Here is a 19,562-nt window from a genome sequence, read left to right on the forward strand (position 1 = left end):
GGCGAAGCAGCCAAATGGTTTCCAAATGCTTTGCCTTTCACCAAGACGTCATTAAGTTTTACCAACTGGCTTTAAACCCGAGTTGGAAGTTTCTGAAGCATTCACATCGATTTGGAGGCAAAGCTGATCAAGTCTCATTGATATGCTTTGCCAAGTAATTTGACAGGTTGAAGTAGTAGATTATTGCTTACACTTAACCACACCACTTCTTCTAGCTATTACCTCGGTGTTATTTACGATCATTTTTCATTTTAAAATTTTATATTTGACACCATATATTATCTATTCAAGTTTTCATTTGTTTGTAAAGTTTGATGATTAGATCATATGCCGTTTATTTTGCATTAACGTGTATATCCGATATGCAGCCACTCGATTATTTCACACAGCTAAAATGGAGTTTCAGATTTTTTATTTCAGAGAAAAAGAGGAACTATTGACTTGTTTAATGAAAGTGAAAAATGTCAAATTTAACACACTAAAATTATAGTTTTTATTTACAGTGTCAACCAAACAAAATTAAATAATTTTTTTAATCATATTTAATTTTTTATCCTGTAAAATCAAATTATTTAAGAAACCGATTGAAGCACCAAATATCACAAGAATCAAGATTTTTAGAGTAAAATTTTTTATCAGAAGACATAATAAATAACTTTTGCTTATTCTTTCACAATCTTGGCCTATTCGATAACGAGTTTGCTTTATCATCAAATATGAAATACATTTTGGGTTCTTCCACAGCGATCCTGCTATGGATATCTGAAATACAAAGTTACGAGTTCAAACCACCACTGGAAAATCATCTTGGCCCAGATAATTCAACGGGATCAATATTCCAAGTGGAGTCGTCGATCATCCAATCGGTGTTCAGGTGATCGAATTCTTGACGCAACATTTCTTCCTTCAGCCGATCTTCCCAACTCTTGGCCACGCCATCACCCTGAAGCATTCTCACGACTTCGGACATCTTTGGACGCTCCAATGGGGAGCTCTGTGTGCAGAGCAGAGCTAATTGGGTCAGCTGTTCTACCTCCTCTTCTACGTAGTCACCTTGAAGATCAGCATCGACTAGCGTCTCCAACCTCTTTTCCTTCAAAAGTCTCCTGACCTGACATTTTTCAAGTGCATATATATCTTCATGTATAAACTTGAAGTGGACACTGTCGAAATATTTCTGCCACACAAACCAAATTGAATACTAGAAGCAATTTATAGATTCCCTGAGTGTAAAAACAGATTCAGCATCTCGAATTCCAAGAAGCTATTTAAAAATGCAAGAATGGAAGGAAAAGTGAAATAATATGGCTCACCCAATCGAGTAACATCAAATCCTCGTCATTGGCAAGCCGAGCATTATCAAAAGCTCTCAGACCAGTGATCAGCTCAAGAAGCATGACCCCATAACCAAAAACATCAGTTTTCTCGGAGCATCTACCAGTGGAGAGGTACTCAGGAGCAATATGACCAATTGTTCCACAAACAGCCGTAACGTCAGTATCCTTGGAGTCCATAAGTATGGCCAGCCCAAACCTACCTACAACTGCTTCAAAGTCCTCATCTAATAATATACTCGCAGCTTTGACATCCCGATGAATGATTTTAGGGTCACAGTGATCATGCAAAAAAGCAAGTCCCCTCGCAGACCCCAATGCTATCCGTTTTCTTATTAGCCAATCAAGGGGAGGTTGAGATTCAGGTCTTTCTACAGTAATGCACCAATAAGTTCATTAAAAATATTAAAAAATACATAGTTCGGGCTGTACTGGACAACCGGCATATTATCCTCTAGAATCACGTAGTATTTCAACAATACTGTGTTCAGCTGCATTGGTTTGGTGCTAAATGAACTGAATATTCTAGATAGTGTCTGAAGCAGTTTATATTCAACAATCTCTAAATCGAGGCTTTTATATCAAAATGCAAACATAACATCTTAACTTAAAAGAACCGGCACATATCAATCAAGATGTGCAACATTCAATATGAGAATGATTTTAATAAAATGCTTTATAACCAGATACTCAGCTCTTGATGAAACATAAAAATGACAAACCCAGTAAACAATATGAATAGCAGATCAAGTGTACCTCTCAAGCACGATGCAACACTTCCATTAGCCATATAAGGATAAACAAGCAACCTTTCTGTAGGAGTCATGCAAAAGCCACGCAAGCGACGTAAATTTCGATGCACAACCATGCTGATCATTTCCACTTCTATTTGGAATTGAAGCCCTCCACCCTGAATGCGCTCTTCTTTCAGTCTTTTTATTGCTACTAGAGAGCCATCAGCTAATCGACCTTTGTAAACCTTACCAAATCCACCTCTGCCAAGGATATTTTTATTACTGAAATTATCTGATGCAACTCGCAATTCGCGTAGTGAAAATCTTTCGAGCTGTCCCAGATGTACTTCTGGATGATCATCAGCAACAGTAATACACAAAATAAGCGAAAATACTAAAAGCTATACATTTGAAGATGATATTTTCATCCTTTCTCTAAATCCACAAATTACCAGGACCATCAAAGAACTGTTTATCTGGCTTCCTTCTACGATACCAAGCAAGCGCAATTGCAGGGGCAGCAAATAGACGGGCAGCAACCCCTCCTCTAGTGGCTCCAGTAGCGTTGTTGGCAACTGCAATGTTTTTTATTTTTAATGAGAAGAATGCTTGTTTGATTATATCACAAATATTTTGAACAAAATACAATGTTGTTCTTTTGATATTTGTATCTATACTCACATATTTAAATTAAAAAAATTTCAGTAATTAAAAAGAAAAACGGAACGGGCCTGTTGATTCAACTCTTGGAGTTCGACTCGGCTCATGCCAGTTCAAACAAGAATTAACTTATATTAACCAAGTAATTCGAGTTCCGTCCGTCGTGCCTAAGAAACACCAAGTTAAACTAATCCAGGACGAAAATATTAGGAAAGGATATTCTTACGTTACTTGACAAGATTAGAAATAAAAACAAAGGAAATATCGCCAAACTACAATGATTCGACGAAAATTGGAAAACTTGCTAAAAACTAAAGACCCGCATTGCTAAAGTCGTCATTCTGCCAATTTTTATCAGAATTTGGTCGCCCACTTTGCATGGTTTGAAACGTGATTAAGTGGGTTAGCCACAAAAATTGCTAATCTTTAAAAGAAACCCACCCACAAAAACAATCATCACTTCTCAATTCCATGGTTGCATACCAGAAACATGCTGAGAGGATGGATCGAAATGGAAATCAGATGAAAAGGAGGAGCTCGAGCTGAAGCTGGGGCAAAGCGCAATTTGCCTAAGCTCCTCTCTTTTTAAAACGGCTCCAACCAGTCTCTCCCAGTCGTCGTACACCTTCGACATCACTTTTGCTTTGAAGTTGCTCTGTAAATGAATGACCCCTCAAAGTTCCCTTCATTGTACATAAAAGCTTTCATTTAAGACATTGAAATGAGAAGTTGTATTTTTTAGATCTATTTTTTATGGTGAATTTTTTAATATATTTTTGTTTATTTTAAATTAAATCAATAGTTTTTTAATGGACTTTTTATAATTTATTGTTGTTCATCTTAAATAATTTATGACATTAATGTATATTGAATTCGTCAATTTATCAATAATTTTTCTTAGTTACTACTAAAATTAGTAACTAAAATGAAGTTGATTTTTCATGATTTCTGGTGAATATTTAATATTTCCATCTTATTTTTTCTTTTATTTTATATTAAAATACCTAACTTTTATAACAAGTTGATTTTTAAATTTGAACTAAAAAACATGATGTATGATGTAGATATTGAAATATGTTAAAGATTAATTATAAGAATACTTTTTTAATGTAAAATATTAATTGAATTATTCTGTGACGATGTTTTTGCAATAATTTTCTCGGATTATTTTTTTAATGAAATATTCTTTAATTGCGGCTTTGCTACTTGTACCTCACATTACGTGCGTAGAAAACCTGATGTCATGTATTGATGTAAGCCCTTGTCTAATTTACTCAATTGTTTTCTTTCATGAGTTTAAGACATTTCACATGCTCTAATTAATATTTGATAATTAATATACATTGATTATTATTTGTTTACATTCTTATTTTTTATGTGCATATGTCATTTTGTTTTTGTGACAATATTTTTTTCTTATATAAATTTTTTCATGTTTGAGGGTGTTTTGTAAACTATATTTTTTCAGTTTTTCCATATTATTATAAACACATTATATTATTTTATATGAATTTTATAATTTTTATGTATTTAATTTAAATTATTTTTATTAATTAATATCTAAGAATTTGTGAAACTTTTGATATTTTGATATAAATGTTAAGAAAAACTAAAAATTGAAAAATTCTAATAAAATATTTAATATTTCATATATAATTAATAAATTTGTGAACTCTTCAACTTTATTATATGTTTCTATCTTTCTTAGACTATTATAAGTAGATTAGATTATTATAAAATAATTTTTTTTTATGAACTTAAGAATTTTTTATGTATTTAAATTATTTAATTAATTAATATCAAAAAAATTATGACGCTCTTGATATTTTTATATAAATGATAAGAAATGTTAAATGTTGACAAATTCCAATAAATTGATTCAAGTAATAATTAAATGAATAGTAGCTCAATAATTTAGTAATTTCAATTATGATTCATGATGTGTTATGATAATATTTTAATAATAATGTTTTAAAAATTAAATTTCTTATTATTATATATTTTTAAATCCAATTTTCAATTGTGTTCTAAACATAATATAAATTATGATTGTATTAGCATTATTGTACTACGAAATCATCATATATATATATATATATATATATATATATATATATATATATATATATATATATTTGTTGTCTTGTTTGTTCTTTTCAACATACTAGGTAAAGACACGTGCGTTGCACGTGAAAATAGTAAGTAAGGCTATAAGTGTATATTATCAATTATACAAACAATAAGCACAACAATAAAAATAAAAATATCTCATTGCAAAGTAGATTATTTTAAATGTTTACCAATATTATAACCTTTCATAGTTTTTTTTTGATCTTAACATCTTGTTTTTCTGGTGTCTTTGGGCTTTTAGCTTGTTTTCGATTTTTGTGAGTGAATGTCGATAGCTTCTTTTCATCTCCTATGCAAATTGTTTGGATTTTCGGTTTCCTTGTGCTCATGTTGTGTTGACTTTTTTTTCTTGTTTTTCTGGTACGTGGTGAACTATTTTTTCCCTTTGAACTTTAAGCTGAAGTACTCTTCCTTTTCTTATGATGTTTGGAGTTGGCATGTAATTTTCTATCTGTCATCAATCCTTCCGCTAAGATAGACATTGTGCCATTATGTTGTTTTACATTGTTGTCAAACTTAAACAAGAAATTTGTGTTTGACATTATTTTTCTCCTCGAGTTGTTGGAGATATTGTTCTGGTATTTCATCCTGACATCAAAAAATGTTATTTTTTATCGATGTGAAATTGTAGACGAACTGTTGTTACATTATGAACTATGTTACCTTCAATGTCTTGTCGATGAACTCTTGTACTGGGAAGCTTATCAACATCACAGCAATATCCTCAAATAAAGTAATCCTTGCCACCAAATAATTTTCTTGTACAGTTAATAATAAACGATACCGGTTTATATTTCATTGTAATATTTATATGTTTTTTGACTTTGGCTTAGCGGTGAAACTATATATTTAATTAATATTTAAACATTTATATGTTTTTTTAAACTCACGTTTACATACTTGCATACTTATTAAAACCGAAACGACTAAAGTAAAAAATTAAATTAATTTGAGTTCCAAAGCTAATTATTAACTTTAATAACATGAATATTTCTATTTTTTGTGTAAATTAAATTTTAATTAAATAAGGATATCAAGAGCCAAAATTATAATGATAAAAACAACCACTTAATAATAATTATATATTTTTGTGAACAACCCGTTTTCTACGAGAAATAATTACATTATTTATGTAGTTTTGACCAAAAACCCCTAATATGGAGTCCACATATTATACATAATGATGATTCACATTCATAATATATACACAAGCTTATATATAGAGACTCGCTTTTACCAAAAAGCAGTATATACACAAGCTGTTGGCTATCAGTTATAATAATTATTATTAATCATTAATATTAATAAATAAATCATGAAAATTAGGTTTTTTTTAAAAAATATAAAAATAATAACATTTTACAAAATTGATGCAAAGCTAAGGATGTTACAAAAATCGTGCAATCCGGGAAAATATGTGTGTGTGTAGCTGAAATATCATATTATGCCTAAACACATCATGCATGTGTAAACCCATTCATATTACTTTATGTAAATTATAACTTGGCATTCACCATTATCTACTTAATATTAAACTTATTAACCATAACATACAGAAAAAACAACTATATAAATTAGTAACTGAATTTTTTAAAATCATATATCAAAATCTACTACACTTTTTGAATTAATCTACTTCAATTAATTGTTTTTATATTTAATAAATCATTTAATTGCCTAATTCCTATAATAATAACATTAATCTCTCAAATCTATACTAATATCTATACTAATATAAATATATGAATTGAATTGTGAATTTACATAAATATCTTTCATTAATACACATTTTCATATTAATCATTAATACATATTTTCTTTTTCATTTTCTATTTCATAAAATTAAAATTAATTAATTAAAATCTATCTATATCTATACTATACTAATATAAATATGTGAATTGAATACATGTTTTCTTTTTCATTTTCTATTTCATAAAATTAATCTATATCTATTCTATACATACATATTTTCTTTTTCATTTTCTATTTCATAAAATTAAAATTAATTAATTAAAATCTATCTATATCTATACTATACTAATATAAATATGTGAATTGAATACATGTTTTCTTTTTCATTTTCTATTTCATAAAAGTAATCTATATCTATATCTATTCTATACTAATATAAATATATGAATTGAATTGTGAATTTACATAAATATCCTTCATTAATACACATTTTCATATTAATCATTAATACATATTTTCTTTTTTTTTATTTCATAAAATTAAAATTAATTAATTAAAATCTATCTATATCTATATCTATACTATACTAATATAAATATGTGAATTGAATACATGTTTTCTTTTTCATTTTCTATTTCATAAAATTAAAATTATTTAATTAAAATTTAAAATTAATTAAAATTAAATTAATCTATCTATCTATACTAATCTATACTAATATCTATATATGAATGTGAATTGTGATTACATTGACATCAAATTCAAACAAAATCACTTTATTTTTTTTTTTCAAATTCACAGAAAATCACTTTATTTTTTTATATTACAATTTGTCATATTAATGGTGTTATTTAAGTCATTTTTTATTTTAGTTTAATAAGATCATTAATAGTGTATTTAACTCAATTAAACTAACTATTATAATATGAAGACAAAAGAGATGAGTCGGATTGAATAAAAATAAAGTATTAATAAATATTAAGGTCATACAAAATTTCTTTCTCTCATTTAGAATAAAAATATTTTCAGACTCCTCATGTGTCAATAGAAATATACGATTGAGAGAAATATTTTTCTGTAATAGATTTCAAACACTGTTTTTAAGTTATTTACTCAATTTTTTTATAAATGCTGCTAAATAAATATTACTAAATAATATGATCTATTTGATCATTTTTTGTTCTTACAATGACTTGAGTTTTTTTACCCTATCGTTAACATGTTTGATTGTTATATGTCATTTGTATTGATCATGTAATTGTGTTTGGATTGTTTTTGTTATTTGTTTGTTTGCACAAAGAAAAGAGAAAACAAAATCAAATATCCAACAAAAATGGTTATTTTTCAATTTTTTATTATTAAGATATTTTGTTATTTTTTAAACACATAATGCATGTTTTCTGTTTGCTTAGATTACTTAGTTTAAAGTGACTTAGAAAATATTAAAAAATTGAAATATTTCTTCGTTTTTACCTTATGTCTCAGAATATCAAGAGATAATATTTTTTATTTATTGAGACAAATATATTTCCAAACTTCTGTCTATAAATCAATATTTAAATTTTTTACGACATTATTATATTATCTAATCAATTTTTTTTTACTTAGATTGATAGAAGGCATTTTAATTTGAGTTTTTATGTTCTTGTTTATATTATTTTTGTAACAATATTTATTATGAAAATAATAGGTGAACTACAAAAATTGGTAGGTCTAAGAGTCCTCTGGTAAACGACAAATATGGATAAATTATTAAAATATATAATATGCAGTAGATTTTTGGCATGCAATTTTGTTCTAATTCAATGATTATGCATGATTCTAAATTTTAATTATATCACAAGTTAACGCATGTTTTGTTGTTGCTACATATATTTTGTCAATAGTCTAGGTTTAAGAAAAATTGTGTGACTTTGTATTATATTTTTACAGCTTCTTTTCTAAATGGTTTTATTATGATTTCAAGGCACCGTTTTTCATTTGTGTTTTTTAAAGAAGTGGAATGAATATCTATAAAACGATGACATTAATAAGACGTCTTTTCTCTTTATTTAAAAAAATATTGGAAAATTTATACAAATCGTAAATAATATGGGTTAATATTTAATTTGAGAGTGATTTATGCTTTTTATTGCTCGTATATACTTCAATTTTCTTGTTATTGTACTAAATAAATTATTTTTAAACTTTGAATTATCATTTTTTTTCTTATCGAGATTGTTTGTGTTATGATTTTTTTTATTCGTTTTGGTTAGTATTGTTGGCGGTAATTGATTTTTCTAATATTATATGATGTGTCTTGTTGTTTATATAAAAATAAGTATGAGAGTACACCAATCAAACCACGTATTTTGGGTCTTCTGTTCTATGAAGAGAATAATAAATGGTTTATGTGAATTATATAATTTCTTGGTTTTTCATATATATAGTCTACGAAATGCGTCAAATTTTGAACAAAAAAGTTTCGACAAACATAGTGGATGAAAAAAAAAGACATGTTAAATAAAAAAAATATGTTGTGTATTACTATGTTGGGTGCGATAATTGTCCCTGTTTGGTAGAGCGGTCGAACCGTGATACTTGAGCTGCTGTGCAGTTTAACAGATTTGAGTTGCACAATTACTACTAGCTATAGTTTTTAGTAAAGCGACAAACGCTCAGTCTTACGATTGGTATCAGAGCCAAGGTCACGGGTTCGATTCCCATTGATTGCAAGGAGTGCAATTATAGGAGGAAGATTGTTGGGTGCAATAATTGTCCCTACTTGGTTGAGCGGCCGAACCGTGGTGCTTGAGCTGTTGCGCGGTTTAAAAAATTTGAGTTGCACCATTACTACTAGCTATAACTTTTGGTAAAACGACAAGTGCTCAGTCCTACATATTATGTCCTAATTTCTGTATGATATAATTCAAGCACATTTTTTTATAGATATTTGAAATTAGGTCCAACTAAGTAACATTAAACATATACATATATATATTAAATCATATTTAAAGCAAAATTTTAAGATAAAAAATGATTCAGATTTAAATTTCAACGAAGCATGATGAAGAAGAAATTGAAGAATTGTATGTGTACATTAAGTGTATATAATGATTATGTTGCTACTTCATGGTTGTGCGACATATAAATGTCAATATTTCTCAATAAAATAGTTTTTCAAAAAGAAAAAATTCTTCATTCAGAAAAAAAAATACATGAAAAACAAATTGTACATAATTTTCATTCTATTTATAATGGTATGAGAACAATTCTAAAGCTTTGTTGATACAATATAATAGATGAATTTTGTGCATTTTATTGAGACATCGATCCAGTTTCATTTTATTTCCTCCAATATTATCTCGATATATTTCGAGGTGATACGAGATTGTTTTTGTCTCTTTTTTTAGTCAAAGTGTCTAACCAGCTAATTCATAACATATATGATGTAGCATAGAAAACTCCTTGTCAAGTAAATTCACTTAGCCAAATATTGAAATTCAAATAAAATTCTACAATATTTCATCAAATTAATTTTGACTATCGTAAAATGCTCATGAAATCTAAATGATTATATTATTAGATGAGATATTGAATAAAACAAATACTTTGACATATATTAGAATGATATCTCATATGCATATCTTAATTACATTATTCGTATCTATTCTCAAGATTTTTAAAATACAATAAATAATTTTGTATGTCGTTCTACAAGATAAAATATTATAAAACAAAATATAAACTCGCTAGAAGAAAATTTGTTTTGTTTCAATGAATAATATAATATTATGTTCTAAACGAAACAAATGATATTGAAACTATATCATCCTCATGACATGATGCACGCAATCATTATTGCAAAGCTTCCAAAAATGACGATCAAAGATGATTTTCTTGAATTGTGTCAAATTAAATGAGGACACAATTCTAAGATATAGTCATTTGAAGAGATTTCAAGTAATTTTTCTCACAGTGATTGAGAAATAGTTGTTGAAAATTTATTAATCTTATAGTTATAGACGATCAGATATTTGCTGAGCATACCAAAATAGTTATATGCATATTATAACAAACTAAGACAAAGACATGGGCGGATCCACTGTAGGGCCGGAGGGGGCCACGACCCCCTAAATTTTTTTAATATTTTTTTTTACTATGTACGATATATTTTATTATTTAGTATATATATTATTTGACCCATCATAATTTTAAGTATCTATAATTAGTCTAATGGTTAAAGACTTTCGAGGTTTACACATATGGTCCATGTTTAATTCTTTTTATACGCTGTTTTTTGACATTGTTCTGCAAAATTTTTTTTGAAAACCTAAATAACGGACTTTTACAAAGTTCCAACTTAAAACCTTTATAGTTGGTTAATACAAACACAATCAAGAAAGCCATTTGAAATAATAACCTTTTGCAAAACATCTGCTATATTGTCGACGGACGAGTGAAATATTGTGGGACGCGAGTTCGGAGACATATCAGAAGGAAAGACAAAGATTCTTGGAATTTTTTCTACGTTCAGGAATTGAGGTAGACCGGCCCTCCAAACATATCATTCTGGATCCGTCCCTGGACAAAGAGTTGTTGAGTTGTCAAAATCAACCAAGAAGCATATTGGAAAGTGTGTCAAGTGGATAAGATAATTTCTCTGATTCATATACCGTCTATGGTCATGATTTTTTATTTTTTATGGCTTAGTTTGTTTCATTTGATAAATGTTATTAACCATGTTTTAATTCATTTAAATATTATCAAAATTTCGTACATATATTTTCAGCAGTTTAGGTTTTTACGTGCAACGCACGTGCATTTTTCTAGTAAATATATTAAATTTATCGATATCTCAACGCACAAAAATAAATATTAAAACTTTATAAATTCAATAAATTTTCATTTTTTATGTCATCTTAGCCAACAAAAAATATAATTTATAACAGAATAATTACGATAATTATTTGCATATGTTTTTATAAAGTTGGAGATAAACTCAACAAATTGAGTAATAACATGAATATAGTATGTACGATGTTGAAGACAAACTCAATGAGTTGGATACTAACGTGAAAAAATTGAAAAATATGATGACATTATATAATTATGAAATAAAAAATATTTGAAACAAAAATTAATTATAATAATTTCACCTACACGTGATATCACAGATACAATAAAATACACGGTATAAATTCTTTTCAAAAAAAAAATAGCAACCAAAGCTTTCAGATTAAAATTAGATTGGAAAAAACGAAAAACATATAGTGAAAAATAAAAAGAAGAAAAAAATTATATAAGCTCTTTTATATAGGTTAATAGATTAAAATGACAATTCACAAGCCAAATGAAATTCACAACCAATGAACATAAATGACAATTCACAATGTGTTCAATTAATTATTTTTATATTTAATAATAAATCATTTAATTCCCTAATTCCTATAATAATAACATTAATCTCTCAAATAAATATATTATATTTATCAATACTCAACGCACAAAATAAATATTAAAACTTTATAAATTCAAAAAAATATTTGAAACAAAAATTAATTATAATAATTTCACTTGCATGTGATATCACATGAGATACGATAAAATACACGGTATAAATTCTTTTCAAAAATAAAATAACAAGAGTGAAAAGATTAAAAGTAGATTGGAAAAAACCAAAAACAGATAGTGAGAAATAAAAAGAAGAAAAAATTCACAAACCATCAATTCATAAACAAAAGGACATAAATGACAATTCACAATCAAAGGACATAAATGACAATTCACAATGTTATAGACTCTTTTATATAGGTTATTAAAATAAAATTAATTTAATTAATTAATTAATAGATTAAAATGATAATTCACAAATCAAAAGACATAAATGACTATACAACCAAAGGACATAAATGACAAATCAATTCACAAATCAAAGGACATAAATGACAATTCACAACCAAAGGACATAAATGAAAATTCACAATGTATTCAATATTGGCTCTTTTATATAGGTAATAGATTAATTATTTTCTCATTGTATATGATGAAATTATATACATAAAAAACAATTTTCCTTTTCCCTACATATTAATCAATTTCTCATTATATATGATGAATTTATATACATAAAAAATTGTTTTCCACATTTCAAAATAACAAAATTATTATTTAATATTATTCACTTACTAAGTTAATTAAGTTATAGTTACCAATTCATTATGCTTTATATTATGATTGCAACTTAGTGGAGTATAAATAAGGGCGTAGGGTTGTTACCCCAACAATTATTATTTGTGTTTAAATTATTATTAATTAAAATTACTGTGTTCGGTTGAATATTTGATTAGTAAGAATACATTTGATTAGACAAATGATCTTTGGAATGTAAAATAACATTCATATCGGATTCGATAGGTACAATAATTGTTCATGCTAAGTTGAATAATCGAAACGTGACGTTCGAGTTGCTTTATAGTTTTAAAATATTTAAGTTAACGTTGCACCGCTACCAGCGGTTTTAACTTTTGGTAAAAAAGTAAGTGCATGATCCTACAATTGGTATATAAGAGAGCCAAAGTCATGATATCGATTTTCATTGATTGCAAGAAGTGCAATTATTGAGGATGAGATTGTTAAATTGTAGCAATTGTCCTTGCTGGATACATCGATCGAACCATGACGATTGAGGTATTGTGCCATTTAAAATATTTGAGTTGCACCGTTACGATCAATTATAATTTTGGTAAAGTGACAAATGTATGGTCCTACAATTGGTATAAGAGTCAATGTCACGAGTTTGATTCTTATTGATTGCAAAAAATGTAATTGTTGGGGTACAATAATTGTCCATGCTAGATAGAGCAATCGAAACATGATGTTTGAGCTACGGTACGATTTTAAAATATTTGAATTAAAGTTTAAGCATTGTTACTACAAGTTATAACTTTTGATAAAACAACAAACATTATATTTTAGAAGATTTGTTTATATCATAACTCAATTAATATTACATTAATTTAACTAAATAATAAAATTTGAATTTGAAATCTTTCTTAAATAAATTAAGTCAAACAATTGTCGGAAATTATTCAAGAAAACTTTCTTTCTTGAAAAGTTTCATTGACAAAATGTTTTGATAAACAAAATAAATTATTTAGCTTTTTTTGAAACTCTCAATCATAAATTCTAAATTATAATTGAAAGATTTGAAATCTCTCATCATTTTTCTATATCAATTATTAATTATTTTTGTAATATTTGACATTTTTTACTACTTTAAAGGGCTTTTTATATCACTTCGGGTAATTTTACTTATTTTATGAACTTTTAAATGCATCAAAATTAATTAAAAATGTAGTGCCAACAGTTTAATTTTTTTTGTAATATTTTACAGTATTCAAAATATAATTTTACTATATATTATTTTTTATTGATTACATATATTTTGTGTGTGTATATATATTCTAAATTAGTTTTGAATTATGTGAATATAAACATATTTTTTAATCTTTTTATGATGTTATGACTTAAATTTTTTTAAAAAAAACATTTAGTAACTTTTGAAATATTAATATTTATGCCTAAAGATTAGGAAGTGTCCCATTAAATTTTTTTTAAAGAAAGAAATACAGTTATTATTCTGGACTTTTCCGATGATGAATTTTTTTGCCTCCTTAATAAAATATTTGTCTACATCTCTTACCTCGAGAGAGTTTTTTCCTAATATGTTATCTGCTCTTGAATTTTCATGATTTTCTTTTAATTTTTATATCAATAATTTTAAAATTAATATATACATGACATCTATTTTAATCACTATACTTTTTTTCCTGATTTTTTTATTCATTATACTTCAAAATTCAGCCGTACATTCATTGTCATTAACAATTATTTCATACACTTAATTGTGTTCATGTGTTCATGATGCAAAATAGAAAATATATATATGGAGTTAGACATAATATATGTAATATAATATCTGGAGAACCCGAGTGAGACTTAAAAAATGGAGTTAGACCTGAAACATGAGTGACTTAAATAAACAAAATAAGCTGACCATAGGAAAGAAACACAGAAAAAAGAAATTAATCAAAATCAAATTTGACAACGAAAAAGAGACATCGAAATTAGATATGATAATAATATAACTGAATTTAATCGGGAAAAAAAGCATGAAAAATAAAATAAAAAGATGAAAAAGATATTAAAAGATTAGAAAATCATACAAGAAAAGGATCGAAGAAACTAAACCAAGGTTGTTTAAAATGATAGATAAAATATGAAATAATATTTGTTATTAAATAATTTGTGAAAAAATTATGTGTCTACATTTATTTACAAATTTATGATCAATATTCATAATGTACTTAAATACGTTACTAACATGTAACACACATATTTTGCTACTAGTAAAATGAAGTGAATAGCTATGTCACAGTAAAATAATATTGTGATTTCTTAATTATTTTACCATCGTAGCTGTATTCGTGTTGGTTGATAAAGAGGATATTTTCATAATGGGATATTGGTTGACACATTGTGAAAAATTTGTAGGCAGTTGTAATCAGTCATAATGGGATATTTTCTCGCAGAAGGGGTTTTCGTTCAACACCCCATAACCATGAAATGAAGAAAAGAGAGGGAGTCTTTTCACCCTTGCACTTAAGACAAATGAAACAATAAACATAGACACAAGTTTATAATTGTTGTTTAGAGATTGAAATTTGACAGGAAAAGCAAGAAAAAAAAAACAAAGAAATCGGCTTGTAGAGATAAGTGTTGAACACTTTCTCTTTAAGAAGAATTTGCTTCTGTGCTAGAGGTTTGTGACAATCTTCTCCCAAGATACAACTACAACTCGTGGATAATGAGCACTCAAATATCTAAGTTCTATAACAAGGAAATGAATGGAACTTTCTCTTGTTGAAGAAAGAAAGAAGAACAATATGCAAAAAAAATAATTATGTGTCTTTGATTTTCAATAAATCAAGCATTTAATGTTTTTCATGTGAAAATACATGATCTTTCATTCATAGGGGTGTCTCTTAGCCATTACAGACAGAGCTAGGCGCGCGGGTGCGTGCTTGTTGCTGGGTTCAGAGCCCATCGAGCAGAACAAGGCGCGCGGCCGCGCCGCTTCTCGCGCTGGTGCGCGCGCCCTGCTGTGCGCATCACAGAACAAGGCGCACGGCCCCGCAGCTTCTCGCGCGGGTGCGTGCGCCTTGCTGTGCGCGCAGACAGAACGATGTGCGCGGCCCCGCGAGAACAGCGCTGTTTCTGAAACACCAACCAGTGTTTGTGTCCTTTGGCTAAAGATGCATCTCCTTTAGGATGCTTTTTGCACCAAACCTTGTGTCCCTTCACTACTCGCAGAGAGTTGTGACTCTTCTACGCATCTGGTCCGTAAAAACGTGTCTTTTCTACGCACCCGGTGATCATTTATAAATAATTCGTATCAACCATTTTCGAAGTTTGCTGATCATTTTCGTTGCATATCTTCTTGCCATATTGCTGCAATTATTCTCATCTCATATTTGAAAGCTACTGCATTTCTTTGTTTGCTGCTCTCGAGATTTTGTAGTGCTGCAAAGTTTCGACTTAAAGTCGTTGTATCTTGAAGACGATTGTCTGCAACGTATAGCACTTTATACGGGCAATTTCGTCTTGCGGAGAAAGGAAAATCCTTGTCTCGACTTGCTGTTATTGTACTTGTTCAGAAACGAGAGAAAGACCACCAATTAGAATAAACAAACAAAACGTACAGAAACATGCAAAAGTTGGAAATAAAATGTTTTTATATTCTCATCTTTTGCTGACAGATATCCCCAAGCAAGAAATTGTTATTCTCACCATCATGGGATATTTTTTGTGGAAGCAGCTTTGCTTATTCTTTGACAATCTTGGCCTATTCAATTCAATGCATATAAAATTAGTGTCCGTAAATATAGAATACATGTTGGGTTCTTCCACAGCAATGCGATTCCTGCGCTATGGGTATCTGAAATACAACTGACAAACTATAAAAGCGTATAAACATCATCCTGCATCATCAAAATTCGGAAACAAAAACAGGAAGGGGTAGGTAAAAAGGTAAAAAGAAATATAATTTACAACAATAAAACTATAAATCAAATACAAAGTTGCGAGTCCAAACCACGGACGGAAAATCATCTTGGCCCAGATAATTCCTCGGGACGAATATTCGAAGTGGAGTCGTTAATTAACCAATTACTGCTAGGGTGATGCGTGTGATTGAATTCTTGAAGGAACATTTCTTCCTTCTGCCATTCCTCCCACCTTTCAGCCAAGCCATCACCCTCAAGCATCCTCACAACTTCCGACATCCTTGGACGCTCCAATGGGGAGCTCTGCGTACTGAGCAGAGCTACTTGGATCAGCTGTTCCACCTCTTCGTCCACATAATTACCTTGAAGATCCGCATCGACCAGCATCTCCAACTTTTTTCCCTTCAAAAGTCCCCTGACCTGACATTTTTCAAGTACATGCATTTTCATGTATGAACAGAGAGTGAACGCTGAACAGTAATTGAAATGTTTCGCGGATACAGATTACATTCAAAACTAAAATAATTTATAGTCTCCGTTGGACCAGACCACAGGTCAAGACCCTGGTCAGAACCAGCAGATTGATCCCCACCCTTAATTGTAATTGGCATGGCCAGTTCACAAAACCATCATTTCCAGCGAACCAGGTTCGGTTCACAAGTGAAACATGATCATCTCTAGTTTCCGTGAGTGAAAACAGATTCAGCATCCAAAATTCCAAGAAGCTGTGATAAATATTAAAGACAAATCAGTACAAACAGTATAAGTGAATAATATGGCTTACCCAATCGAGTAACATCACATCATCGTCATTGGCAAGCCGAGCAATATCAAAAGCTCTCTGACCAGTGATCAGCTCAAGAAGCATGACCCCATAACCGAAAACATCAGTTTTCTCAGAAGATTTACCAGCGGAGAGGTATTCGGGAGCAATATGACCGATTGTTCCACAAACAGCCGTGGTAACATGAGTATCCTTGTAGTCCATAAGTTTGGCCAGGCCAAAGTCACCTACAACTGCTTCAAAGTCCTCATCCAATAATATATTTGCAGCTTTGACATCCCGATGAATGATAATAGGGTCACAGTGATCGTGCAAATAAGCAAGTCCCCTCGCAGACCCCAATGCTATCCGTTTTCTAATTTGCCAATCAAGGGGAGGTTGAGATTCAGGTCTTTCTACAGTAATGCACCAACAAGTTCATTAAAAGTAATGCATAATACGTAGTGTGTGCTACTGGACAACTGGCAACTGATCCTCTATAATCATATAATATTTTGGCAATATTGTACTGAGATGCATTGGTTTGGGGATAAATAAGCTGGTTATAAAGTTACTAGCTAGTAACTGAGGCAGTTTAGATAACCACACAAGTGTCGAGTATCTACGAAAGGAAAATGTCAAAAGACAGTTACAATGTAGGACGAGGCACAGGGTTATTATCTTTTCATACAGATATAAAAAAACTGAGATAAAATTGCACAAGTTTTTAATCAATTTGTTGAATTGTGAGGAAACTATCCAAATATCTCTCAAGATATGAGTAAACTGGATCAAGGCAAATGCATTCGGTTGCTTGACACTGAGATGGCAAAAGAACAATTCTTGAAAAACCATTTTTCTTCTAAGTATTAGAGAAGCAAAACAGATTTTACCTCATATTCATTTTAGTAGTCACACATAAATCACATGACATTCCAAAATTTTTAAGCAATTTTTAAAGCTACAACTGTCATGGATCTTCAGTTACTAGTGAATCATGAAGAAAATAGCCGGTAAACAATATGAATAGCAGATCAAGTGTACCTCTCAGGCACGATGCAACACTTCCATTAGCCATATAAGGATAAACAAGCAACCGTTCTGTAGGAGTCATGCAAAAGCCACGCAAGCGAAGTAAATTTCGATGCACAGCCATGCTGATCATTTCCACTTCAATTTGGAATTGAACCCCTCCACCTTGAATGCGCTCTTCTTTCAGTCTTTTTATAGCTACTAGAGAGCCATCACCTAATCGACCTTTGTAAACCTTACTGAATCCACCTCTGCCAAGGATATTTTTAATACTGAAATTATCTGATGCAACCTGCAATTCGCGTAGTGAAAATCTTTTGAGATGTCTCGGAATAACTTCTGAATCCTCCTCAGCTACAAGAATACTCAAAATCAGCGAAAAATACTAAAAGCTATACATTATAAATAAAACAAAGGAAATATCGCCAAAATACAGTAATTTGACGAAAATTGGAATACTTGCTAAAAACTAAAGACTAGAATTGCTAAAGTTATCATTCTGCCAATTTTTATCAGAATTCGGTTGCCCACTTTGCATGGTTTGAAACGTGATTAAGTGGGTTAGCCACAAAAATGGAAAGAAACCCACCCACAAAAACAATAATCACTTCTCAATTCCATGGTTGCATACCAGAAACATGTTGAAAGGATGGATCGAAACGGAAATCAGATGAAATGGAGGAGCTGGAGAAGGAGCTGAAGCTGGGCAAAAGCGCAATTTGCCTAAGCTCCTCTCTTTTTAAAACGGCTCCAACCAGTCGCTCCCAGTCGTCGTACACCTTCGACATCACTTTTGCATTGAAGTCACTCTGTACTTCATTGTACATAAAATAATTTTGTAATCAATCGAAGCCCTGCACATTTAAGAAAATTATGTTTTCTCTGCTTAACATTTATTCTTAATTTTCAATTTGAAAAGACATATTGACATGAGAAATTATATTTTTAAAATTGTGAGCTCTTCGATTCTATTTTTCAGTTTTTTCATGGGAGAATTGGGGATCAGTCCCGATCCAAACCCATTTTGTCTTAGCCCCCTGGAGAGATAAAAACAAGTTTTAAAATCCAAAAATACCCTTAATCCTATTTAAATGTTAATTGATCCTGCGCTTTCGAAAATGGTATCAGAGCGAATGGTTAATTTATTTCAAACACAAATTTTATTATT

The 19,562-nt window shown here is 29.6% G+C and overlaps 1 protein-coding gene across 4 annotated transcripts; it reads right to left on the reverse strand.

Moving 5' to 3' along the window:
• Positions 1 to 651: 651 nt before the first annotated feature.
• On the reverse strand, positions 652 to 19,226 carry LOC140826904 (BRASSINOSTEROID INSENSITIVE 1-associated receptor kinase 1-like). 4 transcript variants are annotated; one of them, XM_073189443.1, is made up of 5 exons: positions 19,026 to 19,224; positions 2,521 to 2,643; positions 2,091 to 2,417; positions 1,314 to 1,705; positions 652 to 1,111 (listed from the first exon to the last, which is right to left on the reverse strand). In XM_073189443.1, the coding sequence occupies exons 1-5, from the start codon at positions 19,219 to 19,221 to the stop codon at positions 803 to 805; spliced, it is 1,347 nt and encodes a 448-aa protein (XP_073045544.1). In that variant the 5' UTR covers positions 19,222 to 19,224; the 3' UTR covers positions 652 to 802. The 4 variants fall into 4 exon arrangements, with proteins under 4 accessions (XP_073045544.1, XP_073045543.1, XP_073045546.1 ...); XM_073189442.1 differs by lacking the exon at positions 19,026 to 19,224 and adding an exon at positions 3,212 to 3,435 and having other exon boundaries at positions 652 to 1,177; XM_073189445.1 differs by lacking the exon at positions 19,026 to 19,224 and adding an exon at positions 3,170 to 3,297 and having other exon boundaries at positions 652 to 1,177.
• Between the last annotated feature and the right edge of the window lie 336 nt (positions 19,227 to 19,562).

The sequence above is a fragment of the Primulina eburnea genome, chromosome 3 (genome assembly GCF_022965805.1).
Source record: "Primulina eburnea isolate SZY01 chromosome 3, ASM2296580v1, whole genome shotgun sequence".
NCBI classification, from domain to species: domain Eukaryota; kingdom Viridiplantae; phylum Streptophyta; class Magnoliopsida; order Lamiales; family Gesneriaceae; genus Primulina; species Primulina eburnea.